The sequence below is a fragment of the Nyctereutes procyonoides genome, unplaced genomic scaffold (assembly GCF_905146905.1).
Source record: "Nyctereutes procyonoides isolate TBG_1078 unplaced genomic scaffold, NYPRO_anot_genome, whole genome shotgun sequence".
In the NCBI taxonomy this organism is placed as follows: domain Eukaryota; kingdom Metazoa; phylum Chordata; class Mammalia; order Carnivora; family Canidae; genus Nyctereutes; species Nyctereutes procyonoides.
In genome coordinates, this window is record NW_026575147.1 from 14,971,282 (window position 1) to 14,995,009 (window position 23,728).

The 23,728-nt window shown below is 37.4% G+C and overlaps 1 protein-coding gene across 1 annotated transcript in view; it reads left to right on the forward strand.

Moving 5' to 3' along the window:
- Positions 1 to 19,311, forward strand: part of MAN1A2 (mannosidase alpha class 1A member 2) — a 189,292-nt gene extending 169,981 nt beyond the window's left edge. Inside the window, exon 13 of the mRNA XM_055312354.1 lies at positions 14,932 to 19,311. Within this exon, the coding sequence (XP_055168329.1) occupies positions 14,932 to 15,064 (133 nt within the window). The 3' untranslated portion in view covers positions 15,065 to 19,311. The remainder of the gene's footprint in view (positions 1 to 14,931) is intronic.
- Positions 19,312 to 23,728: the final 4,417 nt, after the last annotated feature.

The window sequence follows — 23,728 nt, forward strand, 5'->3', positions numbered from 1 at the left end:
CGGAATTGATCCCAGGACCCAGGGATCACGACCTGAGCCAAAGGAAAAGGCTCAAGCGCTGAGCCACCCGGGCGTCCAAGAGACATATCTGTACCTCTGTATCTACATCTGTTAACCTAGGTTTGATTTAGCTTTTATGTTGCATCCTTTTTTTGAAGGTCTGATAAATTGAGAAACGTGTACATATTGAAGATACTTTCTCTCTGTTTTTCTGAGTTCGTGTATTTTAGACATTAAATCGCTATAAGAAATCACAGGTTAATTGGAATCATAGTCCTCTTAAGTTTGTTATTGAAAGAGAAACACCATAAAGACCAAGTTTACCACCAAAACTTGTCTGCTTTCACTGGCAGAATCTCTGGGGCAGAAACTGTATTTTTGTGTGTCTTTGTGTGAATCTTGCTTTACTCCTTTCCTAGCTCTTAAAATTCATACTTTGTATATAATAGCAAAATTCTGGAAAACTATGTAAGAATATGTCAAGGTTCTTAGTCAAAGCTATGGAAAAAGTTTTATTACAAGGGTGTTTATCACCATCGTAAAAATAATTATTACAAAAAAAATAATTATTACATGCTCAATAATAGTTGAATGATTAAATAAATTATGACACTTCCACAGTATAGATATTATGGAGTCACTAGTAGTTATGGACTCTTCATAATATCAAGTAGGCTATTGTGTGCATGTATATGTGTTTGTAAAATAAAACATGTAAATAAACATCTTCATGTGTATTTCAACATCAAAAAACATTCTGTTTTTATTTTTGTAATCAGAAAAAGTCTTTTAAATAAATTAAACTGCAACCATATTTTCCTGTGTTAGATTTAGTTGCTGTTTTTATGCCTAGAATCAAAAGGAAGATTTTTGAGCTGCAAGAAAATTTAGAGGTCATTCAGTCCAACAGAAACCGCCAACAATCCATTTCTTCCTCCTACACACATTCCCAATGCTAAAAGTCTCTTTACAACATACAGAGTATTTTGCCATAGTCTTTTCTTAATCTTTTCAGTTGATGGGCAGCTTGCTGCCTCAAAAGGCCAACCCATGCCACTGTTCAAAAGCTTTTTGTTAGAAAAACCTTATTTTCAGTTAAAATCTGCTTCACTGTGAGTTCCATTCGGTGATCCATGTTTTGCTCTTTGGAAATGTACAGTCTTCTGCATATATGTTCACTAAAAATACTTGTATTTGCCAGGCTAAACACTGCAAGTTTGTGTACTATTTCTTTCTATGAAAGCAGTCTGCTTGCCTTCTCTGGGGATGAGGGCTTGGTTTTCTAGACTGAACACTATGTTTAAGATGTGGTTAAACCAGTGCAGGTTACCAGTCCTTACTTTGATCATTATATTTGCATCAGTGAAAATAATACTGTATTCTATTTTCTGCGAACCCTGTCAATATAGCTTGAAATTTTGCTGTAGATCTTTTGGGAAGGAGGGGCATGAACTAATAGGATAATTATTTTCTCTCATACTTGTTATGATGAATTTTTCTGAGATTTATTTCATTTATCCTTATTGCACTTTGTTAGGCTTAATGTATTCTAATTTGTTGAAATTTTTTTAACTCTTGAGTTTTTCATTTAATGTTTTAGATATTCTAGCTTTGTGTCACTCACGGATTTAATCAATGTGCCTTCTCTATATGTACCCAATTAATCATATGATACAAGCATCTAACCATGAATTCTCAGCCAGTACATACTTATCTCTTTCCCTCAGTAGCTGTGTGACTTTGGACAAGTTAACTGAATTTTCTGCTTCAGTTTTTTCATATGTAAAAGGGGAATTAATAATAGTATCACCTGAAAGAGTTGTTATGGAGATTAATACAGTGAAGCATTTAGAATTTTATGTGGCACAAAATACAATACAGCAGGTGGAAAATCGCTGTAGGACAGTAGGGCTAGCAGCCAGGGAACAAAGCTAGATATGAAGCAAAGGAGAACAAGGACAGACTGGAACTCAAAAGGACAAGTGATCCCATATCTGTGTCTCACTGCCTCCAACTTTGATAAGCAGCTAATTTGCAGAAGAAATTGGCACCTGTTGCCATGGGGCCATCCACGCCTGGCTTAGGAATTGGAAAAATTGCTGAGGAACTCCACAGGAGCTGCAGGTGCTGAAGGTCTGGCCAGGCAGTCACTGGCAAGTGCGTAATGTTAATAGCATATGGCAGCACTACATTCCCCTGAAAGCATCGTGGGTGCTACTTTACTTCCGCCACCAAATCACCTGGGTGCATATGTTTTTGTAGCCAATCCCAACTTAGAACCATACAGAAATATTTCTGACAAATATCCTTCCAGCTCAGCTATGTTCGACAAAGTATACAATCACTGCAGGAGACAAGCGCTTCCAGACAATGAAAGAAATTATAAGTTACTTTATATCCTATGATATGCAATATTTGTACATAAAAGACCAAGGCTTAATGTGGCTGTTTTTAATATAGTTTATTTTTTAAATTATAAAAATAATGTGTGGAAATGGCAAAATGAATTAAATATTAACATGACTCAGAAAAAGTTTCTCTGTATTTCACATCCAGGTTTATGTCCCAGAAATAACTATTATTTATACACACACACACACACACACACACACACACATATATCACACACACACATATATATATATATTTTTTGAAGTTCGATTGGCCAGCATATGGTATAACACCCAGTGCTCATCCCGTCAAGTGCAGAGGTAACTATTATTAAACAGTTCTTGATGTATCCTTTTAGAAGTTTTCTGGGTATAACCAAACATATAAAATATATATTTATAATGTACATACTTTTAATAGCCTTTTTTCCCCTACTGTTCTGAGACTTGCTATTTCATCTTACTCTTTATCTAGAAAAGGTTTCCATATGGACACATAAATCCAACGAGGAATATGTCATTTGTTTATAATCAGCAGCTTATTGTTAGATATAGAAGTTGGTTCTTGTTTTTTGCAGTTATCAACAGTTCAGTGAGTACCCTTTTACATATATCTCTCCTCCCTGTATGAATACAAATATTGGCTAGATTCCTAGCAGAAAAATGGTTGGGTCAAGGGGCATGTGCATTTGACTTCACAAAACTTCTCACAGATATATAAAGCTCTGGAAGTTCAGGGGAAGAAAATGTTTTAGAAAATTAGCTAGTCAGAAATGTTAGAATCAAGAGAATATTCTGAGAACAAAATATTTAGATAGTACTTGATAGGTGAAGTAAGATTTGAATGAGCAGGCTTTTTAAAAGTCAGTCTTAAATTATTTTATATTTTTAAGTGATTCAGAATAAACTCAGACAAGAGAATAAGCCACTTAAATTTTTTTCTGTAGGTTAAGAACACAGATAAAAGCAATGAGAGAGGTTTAGGACATTAGTGGGGATGAAAGTGTTAGCATTTGCTCACCTTTTCAAACTATCGTTTCCTGGGATCCTTAATTGTACCTCTTTATTCTGTGTGTCTGAACCTCTTTGTCCTTATCTACTAAGTAAATGGTGATCAAATAGAGAAATGATACAGTGTAAGTGTAGTATATGAAATAATTCATCCAACAGATAGTAAAGTGTCTCATATGTGCCTTCGCTGTTTTATGTGATAGGAATACATCAGTGAATATAATAGAGAACAGTCTTGACGTCAAGGAACTTACAGATTGCGTTCCTACACTCCTTAACTTACAATTGCTGTATTTTTTGAGTGCCTGCCCATAAAAATAGGCCCCATGTGTGTATATCATCTGTACTTATCATTATTTTCTCCCTTTGCCCTGCTCTGTTTTTTTTCAGCACTATTACCACCTGATACTTAATGTTTGTCTTTTATCTGTCTCTCCCAGTAAGTAGAATGCAAGCGCATAATTGTGGGAACTTTTCCTTTTAACTCCTCTCACCTCCCTAGCACCCAGCACACAGTGTATGAGGCACTCAATAAATATGTGTTATGTAAGGAAAAAGTTGGCTACTTGCCTCTGTACGCTGATGCTCTTAAGTAGTAGTTTGTTTTTCAGCTTTATTGAGATCTAATTGACGTACAACATTGTGTAAGTGTAAGGTATGCAGTGTGATTATTTAATATATTTGTATATTGCTATATGGTTACCACCTGCAGTGTTAGCTAACACCTCCATCATGTCACACTTAGCATTTCTGTTTTGTTATAAGAGCATTTAAGAGCTCTCTTAGCAGCTTTCACGTATATAATACAGCATTGTTAACTGTAATCATAATGCTGTATATTTGATCCCCAGAACTTATTTCTAACTGGAAGTTTGTACCCTTTGACTACATCTCCACAGTCCCCCAACCCCACTCCTCAGACCCTTGTAATCCCCATTCTACTCTGTTTCTATATGAGTATGGCCTTTGAAGATTCCACATATGAATATCATACAGTCTTTGTCCTTTCTTGTCTTACTTATCTCAGTATAATGCTGTCAAGATCCATCCATGTTGCAAATGGAAGGATTTCCTTCTTTTTCATGGCTGAATAGTATTCGTGTGTGTGTGTGTGTGTGTGTGTGTGTGTAGACACCATATCTTCTTTATCCATTCATCTGTTGGAGGACAGTTAGGTTGCTTCCATATCTTGGCTATTGTGAAGCTTAGCTAATGGTGCAGTAAACATGGGCATACACATATCCCTTCGAGATCCTGTTCTCATTTTCTGTGGATATATACCCAAAAGTAGGATTGCTGGATCATTCACCAGTTCTATTTTTAATTTTTTGAGGAACCTCCATGCTGTTTTCCATTGTGGCTGCACCAGTTTGCATTCCCTCCCAACAGTGCGCAGTGTTACCTTATTGTCCACGTTTCTGCCACTGCTGTCTCTTTTTTATGATAGCCATTTTAACAGGTGTGAGTTGATATTGTGGTTTTGATTTGCATTTTGCTGATAATTAGTGATGTTGAACATCTGCCTGTGCCTCTTGGTCATTTGTATGTCTTTTGGGGGAAAATATCTATTTAGTTGGTCTCCCCACATTTTAATTGAACTAATTTTCGTTATTGAGTTGCAAGAGTTATTTGTATATTTTCTATTTAACCCCATATATATATAGTTTGCAGATATTTTCTCTCATTCTGTAGGTTGTCTTCCGTTTTTTTTTATTGTTTGTTTTGCTGTGCAGAGCCTTTAATTTGATGTGGTTCCACATGTTTATTTTTGCCTTTGTTGTATGTGCTTTTGGTGTCATAACCACAAAATCATTGCCAAGACACATGTCAAGGAGCTCTTTCTCTGTTTTCTTCCAGGAGTTTTGCAGTTTCAGGTCTTAAGTAGTTTTTAATCGTATTGTTTTGTCATTTCTTAAGTTTTTATTTGAGTAATCTCCACCCAATGTGGAGCTCGAATTCATGAACCCGAGATCAAGAGTCTCATGTTCTTCCAAGTGAGCCAGCCAGGTGCCCCTCTAATGTATTTTTAAGGCATTCTTTGATCATCCTATATAAAATTTCAGATTGCTCCAGTTTCTCCCTATCATTTCTCCTTACTTTAACTTTTCTCCATAGCACCCAACTTCTAACATGCTATATAATTTCTATAGATATTCCCCATCTTAGAGTATAAACTCCATGAGGGCAGTGATTTTTGTATATTTTAGTTACTGTTGTATCTTCAGTATCTATGGTGAGAACACACGTACTTGCTTCAAAATTACGTATTTGTTGAATAAAGGATTGAATTACTTGATTCCAGGAGAGACAGCTGAAAAACAGCAATTTTATAAGATACTTCAAAAATGGGAGGAGAGAAAAGAGAATGACGGACCTATTTTATGTCTTAGTTGAGGCTCTGGGCTTGAACTCAGAACTCACTTTGTGCTAGAAGATCATTACCAGTGAATGAGTGAGAGAATTGATGAAGCAAGAAGAAAAGGCCCACATCAAGATATGAAAAGTAGGGAGGTCAGGAGAGTGGATCTGTTTTCAGTAGAGTCACAGGTTCAGATGCCCACATGAGGGAGAGAAGCAGAAACAGTCCAAACTAACTAGTTTTAGAATCTAGGTAAAGTTGGTAAACATAGCACAGTGATTCTTAAGCTTGAGCTCACATCAGAATCATCTGGAAAGCTTGTTAAAACACAAGATGGCGGTGCTCCATCACCAGAGTTTCTGATTAGTATGTCTTGAGTGGGGTCTAAGAATCTGCATTTGTAACAAGTTCCCAGGTGATGCTGATGCTACTGGTCTGGAGGATCACACTTTGAGGAACTGCTGACACCTGTGAGTCAATAACCATGTATAAGAGAAGTTAGGGGTCAAGGGATTACCTGTGCTGCTGAGGGATAGCCAGTATACCATGAGGTCAGGTGGGCAAATCAACAGCTATCTTTATGCATTCCAGTCTCCTCAGGTAGTAACTGGAGGACCATGGTCTACATTATTTTTTAACACCTCTTAGGACTTAACTACAGTGTCACAGTGCAGTCCAGATATTACACAGTAGGGACACACTCATACACAGAGTGAATTTCAGTGGCACTATTTAATAGAAGCATTTTGTCAGTTTCAAGCCTGTGTTAACTTTGAAATATCCTTGCCTTTTTTTTTTCCTGCAGTAGAGGGAGCTATAGTCCAAACTGTATTTATTTAGCAGTAGCACCTAATAGGATTATTTTCCTTTAACATCCTTTTTTAGTCTTTTTTTTTTTTTAGCTTTAAAAATCCACTTTAATGAAGTATTTTAAAGGTGCAGTCTATTGTCTTTGAGCAACTATGTAAGCCTGGGTAACTACCACCCATTACTATGGAACACTTTAATCCTAGTCTTGTGATTTCCACCCTACCCCCAAATACATAGCTGCTTTAAGTCACTACAGGTTGTCTGTTTAGAATTTCATATAATTGGAATCCTGCAGTATGCACTTATTTTTGTCTGCCTTTTTTTTAAAGATTTTATTTATTTAGTCATGAGTAACAGAGAGAGAGGCAGAGACATAGGCAGAGGGAGAAGCAGGCTCCCTGCGGGGAGCCCGATGCGAGACTTGATCCCAGGATCACGACCTGAGTTGAAGGCAGACACTCAACCACTGAGCCACCCAGGTGCTCCTGTCTGCCATTTTCTTCAGCATAATGTTTTTTAGATTAATCAGTGTTGTTACATGTGTCAGTAGTTCACTTTTCTCTCTTGGTAAGAAGGATCCTGTTGTATGGATATACCACATTTTCTGTATCTGTTCTCTTTTTGATGCCATGAGTATAGGCTTTAGAAGGGAATCGGGGAAGAAAGGAATTGTGCTCATTTACCATTTATTTGACTACATGTTTAAGCATCTTGTTCTTAATTTTTTTCTTTCTAGGAAGTTTTTAATGTTTCCCTTAAAAGTAATGGTATCTGCTGTTACCAAATAAAATTCTAAATGTTGCTAATCTTGCTGCTGCTTAAAGTAGAGATGGCATAGATGGAACCATAGCAGGCAAAGTTTGTGGCAACAGTCTTCCTCTCCAAACTCAGTTATTGTTGCCTAAAGTTTGTTACTCAAAGTTTGCTCTGACTTTTAAAAAAAATTCTAGTGAAACTTTCAGTTCTCCCTTTGCAAAGAATTTTACTGATCAAGTTTTTCTTGATATTTAGCTAGGTTTGCTAATTAGCCGTTCTTTCTAGAGGGAGTATTTTAGTATGATAGAACTAGTGATACATGAGGAGAGTATTAGACTTGTGATCAAGAAGTATACGAAAATGTTAATTATAGCATCTAGGAGGTAAGTGGGTATGGGTTTCACTGTAAAATTCTTTCAACATTTCTGAAGTTTGAAGGTTTTATAGTAAAATACTAGGGCAGGGAGGAGGAGAAAGCTAGTGAATTGTTGCCCAGGACAGATACTGTTACTGATGTTGCTACCCTGTCCTCCAGTAGCTCTGGTTCTCCTTTTTATAGCCCCTGTTATCTGCCTGTGCCTATAAAGTTATTCTCAGTAAAAGCAAATGAAAGCAGAGTTAGCCAGCTACTAGACTATTAAAGCTAATCCCCTAGTGAACAAGGTTTTGAAGTAGGTTCAAAGACAGTTCTGATAATGGTTTTGTCAGTAAAACATCAAGAGTAGTAGTACTTTTAAGTTTACAAGCAAAAGTGTCCAAGTAATATATTTGGGAGAGGGAGGAATCAATGATATTACTGGGGTGAGGATTCTTAGCCAACGAAAAGACAGTTCAGGTGGGAAGACTGGAAAAAGAAAGCCACTATTCCCTTCCATTTATCTTTCATCTTTGATCTTGTCTGTAACTGGATCCTAAAGTTAACCTCCTGCCGTGAGAGAAGGAATACTTTTCCAACTGGATGAGAAAAGTGGCATTAAGTCTCCTGTTCTGTGCTGTTCTCTGCTCACTTAGCCCTGACAGCTGATTTGCAAACTAAGTCAAATCCATAAGTATTCATTAAGTAACCGCCCTCTTTTCAGAATTGTGCTATTTGGAAATTAAAGCGTATGAAGACTATAAGAAAACTAGACTGGCTAAAGAATATTCATTAGAAGTAATGGGAGATAGGCTTCTAGAATCAAAATCAGGGAAACAGTATGTGTGAACATTGAAAACATTATGTTCAGTGAAATGAACCAGTCACAAAAAAGACATACTGTTAGGATTCCACTTATATGAAGTATCTGTAACCAAGTTGATAAGAACAGAAAGTAGAAGATGGTGCCCAGGCGCTGAGGGAAGGAGAAAGGGGAATTGTTGCTTCAAAGGGTGTAGAATTTCAGTTTTACAAGATGAAAGAGTTCAGGAATCTGTTTCACAGTTGTGTGAATATAACTAATAGTATTGTACTTAAAAATAGTTAAGATGGTAAATTTCTTTCTTTTTTTTTAAATGTAGTTGATACACAATGTTCTATTAGTTTCTGGTGTACAACATAATGATTCAACATATATGCTATGCTTACCACGAGTATAGCTACCATCTGTCACCATATAGTGCTACTACCATTGGCCATATTTTCTGTTCTGTACCTTTTATCTCTATGACTTACTCATTTTATAACTGGAAGCCTCTATCTCCTTCTCCCCTTCACACATTTTGCCCATTCCTCCGCCTCTTCCCCTCTGACAACCCTCAGTTGGTTCTCTGTATTTATGGGTCTGTTCTGCTGTTTGTTTATTCATTTATTTTGTTTTTTATATTCCATGTATTAGTGAAATCATATGGTATTTGTGTTTCTCTGACTTCACTTAGCATAATTACCTGTAGGTTCATCCATGTTGTCACAAATGTCAAGATCTCATAAGATGGTAAATTTTATGTGTCTTTTTTACCACAATAAAAAAAAATAGAGAAGCAATGGCACGCCAGAAAGGGAATCATAAGGTAAATGCAAAGCATCTACACTTTGACCCCCAACCCTCCCCTCCAGCCCCTATAACTTATACCTGGGGCTGTAATGAAAGGAAAAAAAAAATATGGCTCAGAGAAAACTAGAGCCCCAAAGGAAGAAGAGTAATTTGTTATTTTAAATGATTGCAAGGATCCTAAGAAATTATATATCAGGGTACTGCTACAATAGATAGCTAATGTTAAAGAAGGGAAAAGTTGGATTGAGAAAAATATAAGTAGATGGATTTAATGTCCATTTTCACAAAATTCTAGAAAGTCATATGACTTTGATATGAAGACTTTAGAGAAGAATTAGTGATAAAGAAGAGCCAAAAAGGCTTCCTCAGAACAAGTTCTTGCTGGACCAACACTAATGTTCTTTTTGGATTGGTTTAATAATAGAGGATTAAGTTTCTCCATGAATGTACATGGTGTTCAGCAGGTTGTTTGACAGAGTATCTCAAATGGAAGAGCGGGACTCTTCCTCCAAGATGAAGTAACAAGGCCAGGATTTACCCTTCCACCCAAAGCAAACAGATAATACATAGGAAACAATGGGTTTCAGAACTGTACAGAGGAGGCAATGAAGGAATGTGGCCTCTGAGGGATGGGAAACAGACCAACAACCCTGAGTTTGCCCCAACTTGCTGCCTTTATAGAGCTCATGGGCCACAGCACAGGGAAGAGGAACTGGGGCCAGGTGCAGCAGCCTCCCTGAGGAGATCGGAGTTGTGAGCCCAAGGAAACTAAAATAGCTGGTATTTATAGGAGAGAAGCAGTGAGCTGCACAGAGAAAGAACCCAAGACAATCCCCCGCGAGTATCCAGCAGAGGGGAAAGAACTATCTGTACCTGAGTTGGGGGAAAGAATCATCAATGAGGGATTAAAAGGAACAGTTTATGGTGATCACACAGGGCCAAGAACAGTGTCTGTTCCCAGTAGCTTGACTGGAAAATCTCATAATTCATAGAGTACTGAGTATTCAGGGTAGTCCTTCCTCAGTAGTGGGGAATAATCTACTGCCTTGGATCTGCATAGTAAATCACAAAAATAAGACCTGAAAGGATGAAATTGTTTTCAAGTAACTTAACTATATAACTGAATAAAACTCAAGATTTATAGGAATACAAAGTTATCTAGCAACCCAAAAGATAAGACTCATGATACATACCTGGCATCCAGCCAAAGATAACATGTACGCAGACAGGCCTGAAGGCATGACCAATAATGAAAATAATCAACTGAAACTAACTCAGAACTCATATAGCTGTTAGAATTAGCAGATGACATTAAAGCAGTTGTTATTATATTCAAAAAATTAAATAAAGACATGGAAGATATAAAACCCAAATCCAACTTCTAGAAATGGAAACTACAATGTCTGAATTGAAAGATACACCATAGAGGATTAGACATGCACAACATGCAACCCAATTTAAAACCTGGCAAAAGAATTAAACAGATACTTCATAAAAGAAGATCCAAGGATGGCAAGTAAGCTCATGAAAAAAAATATTCAACATGATTAATACATATTACAATTACAGTGAGACACTAGTGAATGAGACGATCAAAATAGACCCACACTTGCAGAGTGACCTCCCTTTACTTTCTGACTGTGGACTTAATGTGGAGGTGTAAGATAAGGCATGGAACATCTTCTAATTCTAAGAAGAAAGTCAAGAAAATCATGAAGATCCTAACGATCTGGGGAAAAAAAATTGGAAACCGGATCTTTTGGCAACCCAGAAAATCCTCCATGTAGCAGAGAAAAATAAAACTTTTTAGAAAACATTTTTATCGTTGGATAAGCATGAAAGCAGGCTGCAGTTTGCATCACAGGCAGATTGCAAAAACAGGAAGAAATTTCACCTTCCCATATAACCAAGCAGACACAATCCATTGCCATACATGTTCTAAGATAAATTGTAATTTGTCCTTCTGTAAGAGTGCTTCCTCCACAGCACCATTTGCTTTACATAGTTCATTCTAAATTCACGTGGTAACTGGGGTGACCATCTGTGTTCATTAGTTGTCTTTATCCAAAGGAAAACCAACACTTCTGTCTCTGATAAGGGTTAGTTAACAGCTTTGGAGAGAAAGGCACCTACGCTAGCATCCACAGTGATAGGGACATTGGGGTGCATCTTTATGTTTACGTTGCAAAGGCAGACCTTGAGGAGAAACTAAATTGTAAAGTTGGCAAGAGGTTTGTTCAACTTTTAAAAAGATTTATGTACATCTCAGAGAGACAATTAGTTTTCTCAAGGCAGTGATCTAAGAAGAGGGAAAGAAGGATAAGGTGTTTTGGCACCTGGAAAAAATTAATATTTTATTAACCTTTACAAAACTTAGAGCTCTGATAGTGTTTTATTGCTGAATGAACTAGCCTTTGTTACCATCTACCTCTGGGCTTTTTTGTTACAGAAGCTAACTCCCACTGTTTATGTAGTTTAGGTATCCTGTATCCTGTAGGCAAAATCATCCTAACTTATTCAACTCCTAAGGGTAGAGGATCCCTCCCAGCTTCCTTATATCTCAGGACAAAGCCTGAACCATCAAAGAGCTCAGAAATGTCTGCTTTGTTCAGTTTATCTGTTTAAAAAAAATGTATATTTTGCATTTGAATTTATATTATACGCGCATTAGCTTTAATATTTCTTTCTTCCCCACCCCTGCCCCTTAAAAAAGAAGAAACTTTAAGACTTGAGAAAAGATGTAGGGAAGAGAGAGAGGGGTAAGTCTTTCTGGAGAGATTAAAATTATATTCTAACCAGTCTGTTAAAGACATTATTTAAACCCAAGTATAAATGAAATGGAAGTTTTAAGTCAATTATTTTTCAAATAATCTAAGGAGGTTTTGTTTTTTAGTTACATTCATATGTAAGCCTTTTTAGAGTTGTAGCGTCTTTCCATGATACACTGGATATTTCCATTGGTAGTTGTCAGTTACCAAGTCTTGTTTGATAAGTCAACATAAAGGACTAAGTAAGTACATATTAACTTGACAGCCAGTTCTTTTAGCCTTACCGTTTCTCTATCAACACTTAACATTTTTCTCCTCAGATTTGGTTGACTTTTCTTTCTGTAAAACTTGCCTGTTCAGTAGTAACTGAACCAGGTAAGTAACTGGTAACTCAACCAACCCTTGTGTTGAGATGACTTCTGGTAACACCACCTCCTGAATACCTTGTCTTTAAATAAGAGAAAGCTTAAAGAGACAACATATGAACAACATTTAGAAATAGCTCTAAAAGTAAGCTAACATCTGTTCAAACTGAAGTACTTAATAGCACCTTTCTATATGCCTGTAGGCTTTTATCAGTGCCGCTTGTCATCTATTAAAACCATAGTTTTAAAAAAAAATTCATATTTAAGGAAAAGTTAGTGTGGTAGTTGATTTAGACTGTAGACTTTCTCAACTTTTACAGCAAAGATCACGCTTCTCCAGTTGTTCTGTTTTTAAAATCCAGGTTACAAATCTTAAATGTGTATGTAATAGTATACCATGTCCTCAATATTCTTTTCTGAATGTGCTATCCAACATAAAAAAGAATCGTTTAGCTATATTAATTTCAAGCATTGATTTTATTATAAATTTGTGAGTGTGTGGTGTGTGAGTACGTGTGTGTTGTGTGTGTGTGTGTGTGTGTGTGTGTATACATCTAACCCCTGCTCTCTAGTCTTGCTCCAGGCCCTTGGGACCAAGCAGCAGTGCTAACAGTCTATATTATTATAAATTTGTGAGTGTGTGGTTGTGAGTACGTGTGTGTGTGTGTGTGTGTGTATACATCCAACCCCTGCTCTCTAGTCTTGCTCCAGGCCCTTGGGACCAAGCAGCAGTGCTAACCGTCTATAGAGGTATCCCAGAGGTTGGGGGTAGGAGTTGCATTAGTTCTGAGGGCTGCCTTAACAAATTATCACAAACTCGATAGCATGACAGAAATTTATTCTCCCATAATTCTGGAGGCCTCAAGTCTGAAATCCATTCCCTCTAAAGATGGTCCATGACCTTGCAGCAGCATAGCTTTAATCCTTGCCTCTGGCTGCACTTGACCTTCCTCCTTTTGTGCCTCTGGGTCCAAAACTCCCTTTCCTTTCTCCTATAAAGTTACAAGTCATTGGATTTAGGTGAGTCCTAAATGCAGGATGATTTCATCTCAAGATCCTTGACTGATTACATCCCCACAGACCCTATTTCCAAATAAGGTCACATTCTGAGGCTCCAGGTAGACATGAGTAGGAGAGGTGGGCACTTCCATCGCATCCCCCAGGGAAAGGAATCATTTCTCAGAAAACTCTTGAATTTTCTGTCACTGATCCTTCACACACTTCCATCTCAAGAGATGACCAGGAGACCTGGGATTCCACAGAACATAGTGCTCCTGGGCACACTTGTGCTGAGAGCTCCCAGAGCTTATGCTTCGAGTCTCCCTGCAGTAAGCACACTCAGCAGAGTCTCTTGCTATGACCAGCCAAGTATGTTTTTTTTCAGTTCCAACTTCTCTGCCCATGACTTGGTGAATAAATCAGTCCAGGGTCAGGGAGTGAGGCTCGAAGCCCTGTGACTTACTCTCCATTCCAGCTTTACCCAGTTACAATATTGATAAGCAGTCCCCATTTACCTCAGTGCTGCGTGTCTTTACTTGGTTTTCTAGAACTGTAATGGTAATCAGAAAAGGTATTAATGGAAAAGATATCAATATGCCTATTTTTAAGATAAAGAAATTTCAGCAAAATCACTGTAAAGGAATTCTTCATCTAGCCAAATGCTAGGTCCAGCTAGTTATTGCTGAAATGAAGAGTTAGAACCCAGATTTCCTGACTCTCAGGTGTTGGTTTTTTATGCCCACTCTGAAGACCCCTTTAATAGAATTGAGATTGGAATATCCCCAACAGTTTAGGTAAAATTGATTGTTTTGTGTCAACTCTATCATTGTTGATTGCTGAGTGGCCACTGTGGCTTGCACTGCCCATGGAAAGGTCGGGAATCCTTGTCTTCATATAAATGAGGCTGTTACCTACTGAGAGGACTTATGAAAGTCTTAGACCTCCTGCAAGTCCATAGTGTTTCTGAAAGCTTTATTTAACAGTTTGCATTATCTGCTGAAAGAACTGCAAAAACTCTTACTAAAGTATTAGCATATAAAAGTCCTTGCTATGTCCAGGTAATGTACTAGTTATTTCCTTCAAATGTCTATTAATAAATGTGAACTAAGCTCTAGTTGTACTATGAGCCCTTTAAGCTGCCAAAACAGAGGGTTGATGTTATATGTGATTTTTTTAAAAATGTTTGAAAAATCATGAAGTGGTTGGTTTTATGCCGTTTCCCAGCATTGTTGTCTTCTGTGCTTCAGACAGGTATGTGGACTTTGTTTTTTAACTGTCTTCTGAAGCCTGGTTGTGCATCTTAACTGGGTTTTCTTCTGCACTGCACTATTCTGGAACACGTTATTATGATTTAGGTCATGTGAGTGAGTGAGTTTCGTTCTGTGATGTGTTTTTCATCGAAGCTGAGAGTAGGTTATTGGTTTCCTCTGCCAGTGTAACTAGATCATTTGATCTTCTTGTTGCACTCTAATTGAAGCTCATTTCTCTCCCTTTTAATTTCAGATATTTGTATCTGCTGTTCTCCAGTGATGATCTTTTACCTTTAGACCACTGGGTATTCAACACAGAGGCTCATCCTCTGCCCGTGTTACATTTAGCCAACACCACACTTTCAGGAAATCCTGCTGTTCGATGAAAGCGGCTCCAGAAAGACCATTCTCACCTGTGTTTTGTTTACATGGACCACTACAGAAATTAGTCTGGAGAGGGGGCTTTTGGAAACCTGGACCTCATAAGTCAGCATGGCAGGGTGAAACATGACTGTGCCCCACAAGACTTTGCAACTTGTAGATATCTCAACTTTGAAATGATTCCATTTTATACCTGACCAAAACCTGGTATGTATAAGACAAAGACCTGGTATGCTTGGATTCTTAAAGAGATGGTCACATGGGAAATTTTGCCTGTTACTGCTATATTGTTTCTAGCGTCCTGGAATCTGGAAACTAGACTGCCTAAAGATAAGCCGAGAATGTGGAGCACCTTGCGGGAGTGAGAGATGGCCTTTGGAACCGATTATATATTTGTTCCTTCCAAAGCTTTCAAATCAAATATTTACTTATTATTTATCCCCCTTTCTCCATTTTTAATAATGGAAGGAACTAAAACAAAAGAACAGTAGAACGGCATCAAGAGCAAGAAGACTGGAAAAAGAAACAGAAGTACCTGTCCCCATCTCAGTTTTCAAGTTCCCCATTGGACGGCCAGACTGGCAACCATTTCAAATCCCAGTGTATTCCATTGAAATTTCTTGGTTAAATTTCATTTTCTCTGGGGGCATGATCTCACAAAGAATACTCTTCAAGTCTTTGTCTCCATATGGAATCATTGAAACTGCTATTTATCATAACCACTACTTATGAGCCTGGGTTTGGGATTTTGTGCATGTTGATCAGTCTAGTGTTGGTAGCATGACAAAAAGTGGGGGAAACACTATAGTTTGTCTCCTTGAAACCTGTTCTAAGAGAAAGCCTTGGTCTTGTTGGTAGGGGATTTTTTTTTTTTTCCCAAACCAGCAAATCTACCAAGTGAATTTTATCCACTTTAACCTTCTTATAAATTTAGTAAAATCCCTCAAACTTACAACTTAATGTAGTTTGGCAAAATTCACTATACTGTTTTGCAACTCTGAATTTACTTACCTTGATGAGCCAAATTTCTTTTACAGCCTATTACATCAAAAACAAACTACAGTGAAACTTGCTTAAACATTCTATCTGGAATGGAGATAGGGGATCCTTTATTTATTATCTCTTCAGATGAGTGAGTTTTTCACAAATATTTTATGTAAAAAATAAGATTCAGCTTTTATTTTCTGCAAGGATATTTATAGAAATCCAAAGAATCAGAACAGCTTCAAAATAATTTTTAGTGAAAAAAATGTAGTATAATTAGTCATGTTAACTAAATTTGGGATATATCTAAGGAAGTTTCTCTTACCATCAATAGATTTTGCAGTGATATTTATTTTTAAAGAAATTACTATTTCTTTATATTTGGGGAGAACTTAAATTTTATCAAGAACTGTATTATAAATATGCTTGTAAATTTTCTGTCCCTTGAATTTATGTCACAGTGCAAGACACTTTCTTCTTTACATTTAATACAAACAGCTTCCATTGACAATAAAATTTGGGAGCAGTATAATTAGTCTAATTATTTACTCTAATTTGAAAATTTCATGAAACAATGTGAAAGAAGCCCACCTTGGAATTCTGAAGGCATATTCTCTTATTTTGATAGCTTTTCTTTTTAACCTTTTATTAGCATGTAGTAGATTTAAATTGGAGAAAGATTTAATAAATTAATATAATTAAGTATTTTCTAAGGGTGATCACCTTATACCACCAAGAGTCAGACAATCCTCACAATTTAGCAAATGATCCAGAAATGATAATTACCCCAGATTTTTCAGTATACATAGAAGATAAGGATGTGGAGCTCTAGTGCATTATTCAAGTGTTTAAGAGAGTTAAATTTTAGCACACATTTTGAAATTATAGTATCTTTTACTAGAAAAATTAAAATTCTTAAATGAGAAGAGTAGACGACTAACTTGAGAAAGGGAAAGTATTTGGTTCTCAAAAAAATGTTAGCCTTCCCCCTAAAAATAGTGCAAGTCCACTTACAAGTCACTAAATAGTGTGAACAACTTGAGGTAGCAAAGAGCCGCTGGGTAGAGACAGTGAGCCACCCATACTTTGTTTTGAAGGGTGCACAGTAAAGGGGCCTTCTTGGTCTCCCAGGAGCTTCTCAAGGAAGGAGAAGACAGAGCCCCGACCCGGCAAGTGCTCGGTTTCTATCTCTGGGTTGAGTGGGGCTTAAGAGGAAGCTAGAGAGGTGCTTGAACATGGCCAGTGCTCGTTCAAGCGAATCGAGAATCGGAGAGGTACAAGGGAAGGGTCTTCACCACCACCCAGTACCTCCCCCTGTGATGACAAGACTAGAGCTTATCACAATGCTTCCATTGTTTCCTTCTCTGAATACCAAAGGCAATTAAAGTCAGCTACAGATGACTTGCCAGTGTCATGTTTCATTTTGTTTTGTTTTTTACAGATTTTTAAAATTATTTCCACTAAGATCAATACTTATCCCACTTTCTGCTTAGTTTTCCAAGAGTATTTACTTTCTTTTGTCCCTTGCCGTCCTTGGCATTTCATAGACCTATTACTCAGGTTAAAATACTCATTATGTGTATAAGACCTTTGCAGAGAGCCTAAGGATGCTTCTTTCCAGGTGCCTCTTCAGAGAGCTGGCACCTAGTTTTGTGCCTTTGGCACAAATGTGCTGAGTAGATTGATCAGTTGGTACATAAAAGAGAAGCAGAGATGTTGAACACCCCTCTACCTTCTCCATTTCTCTTCTAGAATTTTAGAATCACACTTTTTTGTTGAAACCAGTATAAAGTTGTTAAAGCCAAGTGAATGCGGCCCTAACCAAAAACCCATCTCTGCAGATAAAACAGACCCCAGTCAGAGAGTTCTTCCTTTCTGGGGAGTTGCGTGTATGTGTTGTTGTGTGCCTGACACCAACTTCTACCCGTCTTTGAGCAGAGGTGTGTATATGTAAGAGTGAACTGGATGTTGGAGGAACACGTTCCTTTTGTGAAACGTTGACCCTCGTTCTCTGTGACATCAGCTAAGGCACCCCTGGGCTGCCCTTGGTAGATCTTAACCAAGCGGTTTGGAACTGTGACCATCGGCTTCTCATCTCCACTCTCCTTTGCCAAAGTCTTTGTCCGAGCTCCAGATTTGTTGATAAAAGATTCTGCTTGCCATTCTCATTATACAGTTTCTCCTTCAGCCTGGATTTCTGTGAACGAATGCATGCGTGAGTGAGCGAATGAGTGAACATAGAGTTCCTGATAGGTGCCGAGCACTGTGCTAGGCACTCGAGCATTAGAACATTTTGTGACTCTGGTGCCATTTTCTGTGTAAGAGTAATTCATACCATCGTAAATGTTTTCCAGTATGAATTATGTTACAAAATCATTAATTTTATATTTCATTTAAATTAAAGAGGAAGAGAAATGGTTTATAATATATTTTAAGCGATGTGTTACTATATAGTACTAACAGCTATAATTGTAGTTAATAACTAGTCTCTTGGAAAATGTCAGAGAAATACTTGATTTCTGATGTAACTTTGACTAAAATACTTTAGAAATAAATAAAAACATTCTTATTTTGCTATATCACTTGAATTATATAATGAAAAGGTAATGTTTTATAGAAATGCTGGTTATTTTATATTCAAAAAATTTTGTCATGTAAGTCATGCATAAAACCTGCAGTTGTAAATTATTTTTCCTCTGCTAAGGGTCCCAGTCATGGTCCCATGCTGTTAAATATAAATATATATATATATATATATACTAAAATATTTCTGAGTTCCAAATAACAGTCTTTAGTAATCGTATTTTGAGTTCTTGTTTCTCTTTAGTCTCCATACCTTCCAATTGGCTAGCTCATATTCTTATTCTTTACATAAGTATATACATAAATACAATCATACACAGATTTTTGATATTGTCTGTGTTAACAAACACAGTTGCTAACCAGTTTTAGCTACGCAAATTCTAAGCAGAATAATTGGGTAACCAAATATGATCTGGCAATATTTTAATGTACTTATTCTGGTTCAAGAACACAGGTGAAGACAATTTTCTCTTCAGCTCATTCAGATCATGATGGAAACATTCTTTGATCTATAATAGGTCAGCAAGCTTTTCTGTAAAGGCCCAGATAATACTTTAGGCTATGTGCACCATCAGTCTCATGTATCTGGTACTCATTTCTGCAATTGGAACATGAAAGTTGGTGTAGACAATATGTAAACGAAGGGATGTCGCTGTGTTCCAATAAAACTTTATTTACAAAAGCATGGTGAGCTGGATTTGGCCCATGGGTCATGGCTGCTAACCCTTGATCCCAAGTTAAATTTCTGTAAGACCCTTATGTAATCTTTGATCTGCATCTTTCCTCTGTGTTTGAGTTACATAATTCATTTTTAAAGCAAAAAGATGGTATGTATGTATGATTGTATGGATTTGTGTAACCTAAAGCTATATATTTTGTGGTCTTGAAAATAGGTCTACTCTTCGGGAGTCTGTTCAGGTTTCAATATGATATAACTACTGTGAAAGAGGCATTTTGTTGTTGTTTTGGGGTGTGCTATCAGCCAGTTTCCTTGCCTTGTCATTTAGTGCCACGATTCCAGACTCCCCTTGTAAAAAGGAGGGTCTCTGTGGTGTCAAAATACTATATTCTCTCCAAGCTCCGCCTCCTTGTTGACCTTTGGACCAGGACTCCGGATTGCTGGAGCTGCAAAAACTCATCCACTTGAGTACTCTCAGATCCCAGCGACGGGAATATGATAGAATCTCTGACCTTTGTGCTGCAGAAACCAATCTCTTGAAAAATTAGAAGCAACAGAAAATGGGTTATGTGCCTCATTTGCCAGTTGGCAGCCACTCTTCCTTTTTTAGACCACAGGATGGTACTGCCCCTGTTACCTATAGAACAGCCTGAAGCTGAGTGCAGAGAAAAGATCTATCCAATAGGAAATTCCCTTTTCTCTTACTGCATAACTTGCCTCACATCCTTTACAAGTCCATAGCGTTACTTCAGAATGTCAATAGACATCATATCTAAATTAAAGCATCTTCAACATCAGCCTTATATTTCCACCGTTGAACAGCTCCTCTCAAACTTTGCTTGAACCCAACAGCACTCGTGAAATTACTCAAAGTTACATGACACCATATTACCTAGTATATTTGCAGTGTACCAGTCATCGTGAGAGAGAGATTTTTCACTAAGAATTTTATTGAATAGGCATTTTGCTACTTTTGGAAATTCTAGAGGAGGGGGAGCTTGTAAACGAGCTGCCTTTATAGTTCCAGCATATATAGAGCACTTCAGTGTGGTTGTAAGTATGAGTACACAAACACATAAACCCACATCTATACATGCTAATATGCACAAGATTTTAACTGCAGATGTCTTGCTGCTATTGAGTGCTACAGAATTATATGGCAAATTGCTTACCAGAATACTCTATGGAGATAAGCTCAGCTCACTCTTGGGAAGAATTATTTCTTAGAAAACAATTTAGTTTTTGTTGGATTAATTAAATAAGGTATCCCCAGTTTTAATGACTAGATTTGGAAATTGAAATGCCATTCTTCAATCTCACTGGTCTCAAATTCACTGATAAAAATCTCTCCCTAACCTAGTAAGTGGAGTAAGAATAATCTTCTAGATCGGTACCCACTGGCCGCTCTTGAGCTGATTTCCAGTCATGTCCTCCATATGTAACTTTTATAAATTAAAGGTAATATTGTATATTGAAGATCAAATAAAGATGTTCCTTAAGTGAAAGTCTGTGTTTATCCTTCATCTATACCCACTGATGGCAATAGAGTTCAATCTTCCTACTTACATGACAACTTTCGCTCTTACAGTAAGTGGTAGTCTTCAGTCTTCTACCTGAAGAGAGTATTTCTTTTGGTTCAGCTAATCCTTACATTGATGTTAGAGAAAGAGGAAGAGATTGCGAAAAGATAAATTTTTTTGAAGATTAATTTATTTTGGAGAGAGAGAATCTCAAGCAGACTCCTTACTGGGTGCAGAGCCCAACTAAGCGCTCCATCCCACGACCCTGAGATTGTGACCTGAGCCGAAATCAAGAGTTGGACGCTCAACTGACTGAGCCACCCAAGTGCCCCTGTAAAGGATAATGTTTTTATCCCATCTGATTTTGAGAACGATGGGCCTATGTGACAATCTCACAGTATAGCAATACTGTGCCTAGCACCTCCAGGACCTAGTCTACCCTGTGAGATCATCAAGCTTAAATGCCTTGCTCACTGGATCTCATTCCATCACATTAAAATCTGACCTGGTTCTTGAGCAAAGACAGGCTTCAGAGGCTTGAGGAGTAGGGTCAGCTAGGCTGTAGATAGTGGTTTAATCTGATACTGTAAAGTCACAGGATATTTAAAACCCTGAGCCCATGTGGCATCAATAAGGTAGTGGTCAAACCTGAAGCAACAGCTGATTTACAACCTCGAGGTCTCCTTCTTTCCGGCACAGTGGATTTCAACTTGATCAAAATTTTAGACTAGTAAATTTACATTGTGGGCGTATAAAAATTCATTGCAGACTTACCTTTTCAAGAACAATTAAAACACGACCAGATGAAAGAATAAGGATCTCTGAGTGACTACAATTTGATAAAATCTGGGCCTCTGCCTGCCAGATAGCTGAAACTGGCAAATAACGTTCATGCTAAGAGCATGGGCTCATCATAGAAACATCATAGATTGGTGATTGCTGGGGAGTGAGGGGGATGGAAATATTGGCCAAAGGGCACAAAAGTTATGAGGTGTAATGTACAGGTGGTGACTATAGCTAACAATACTGTGTTATGTATTTGAAACTTGCTGATAAAGTAGGCTTCCATGTTCTCACCATCTCACAGTGTTAGATGATGGGTGTGTTAACTAAGCTTATTGTAATCGTTGCACAATATGCATCATATCAAATCATACACGGTTTAAGTTTGCACCCTGTTATGCCAATTATATCTCAATAAAGTTGCTTTTTTAAAAGCGTGGAATTCATATGCTTTTTAAAAAAGGCTTTACTGAAATACAATTGGCATAACGTGTAAGATGAGACCACCTCATTGGCTGACCTAACACAATTTAATTTGGGATGAAATATAAAATTTTCTATTTTAACTAGTGTTAAGTATACAGTGCCTTGGCATTCATAGTCACATTAACGATGTGTAAACATCATCACTGTTTCCAAAACTTGCTCATCGCTTCCAACAATCTCTGTAACCATTAAACAATAATTCTCATTCCTCCCCCCCAAAAAAGACACCAAGAAAAATCACAATTTTCTTGGTGGTAAAATGAGTATAATACAGGATTTTCAGGAGAATTTTAATTTGAGAAAAACCCATATACCTGGCCTGAAATGAGCTCACAAGTTCAGTTATGCTTTCGAATTATTGTTATTAGCATATCAGAGTAATCATTTCTTTTTTTTATTCTTGAGAGAGAGAGTCAGAGACACAGGCAGAGGGAGAAGCAGGCTCCATCCTGGGAGCCCGACGTGGGACTCCATCCCTGGGCTCCAGGATCACGCCCCAGGTGGAAGGCAGGTGCTAAACTGCTGAGCCACCCGGGCTGCCCCAGGTAATCATTTAGAGTAATCATTTCTAAAAGAACAGAAAAAAATTTTTAATAAAGTAGTGAAGGGCATTTGGTGCCTAGGTGGCTCAGTTGGTTAAGCACCTGATCCTTGTGATCTCAGCTCAAGTCTTGATCTCAGGGTCATGAGTTCAAGCCTCTCATTGCACTCCACGCTGGGCATGGAGCCTACTTTAAAAATAATAATAAAAGGAAGAGCAGTTAGGGCAGAAGAGATCCAAAAAAACCATTTAGTTCTACCTCCTTATCTTAAACATAAGGAAACCTAAATAAAAAATGAAGGCATTAGATAATCTTTAAGATGTATTCCAGTTTTATCATTCATGAGTCTATGAAATAAGACTTGTGCAGTTTTGTTATAAAAAATTTAATGACAAGCCAATATGTTCGTAATATATATGAGCCAAGCAGTTTAAAAACTATAGAAATCTTTTTTTTTTTTTGCTAAAATACACAGCAAAAAAATGTACACTAGTAAGTGGCAGTTATCTTTGTGAGGTAAGGATATAAGAATTTTTTTATATTTGCTTGTTTAAAAAAATAACAGCTTTGTTGAGGTGGAATCTACATCAGGCTTTCCCATTGTAAGTGGAAACCAGTGGCTGTTGAGTGAGCTTGAGGGGCATGCAACACTCTCACAGTCCACAAAGACCGTGCATGCCCATTTGCAGTCAATCTTCATTCTTTTCCTAGCTTCTGACAACCACTAATCACTTTTTGTCTTTATAGATTGGCCTCTTCTGGACATTTCATATAAACGGCATCATTTAACATATGGTCTTTTGCATCTGGCTTCTTTAACCTAGGGTAATGTTTTCAAGCCTTATGCTGTAAGAAGTACCAGAAGTGTTCCTTTTTATTGCTGGAAATATTCCACTGTATGGATGTGTCATAGTTTGTTTATCCACTCATCAACTGATGCACATTTGGATTGTCTCCACTTTTTGGCTATTGTGAATAATGCTGTTATGGACATTTGCATAGAGGCTTCTGTGTGAACATATGTTTTCATTCCTCTTGGGTACGTACTTAGGAGTGGAACTGCTGGGTAACATGCTAAAGTTATGTATAACT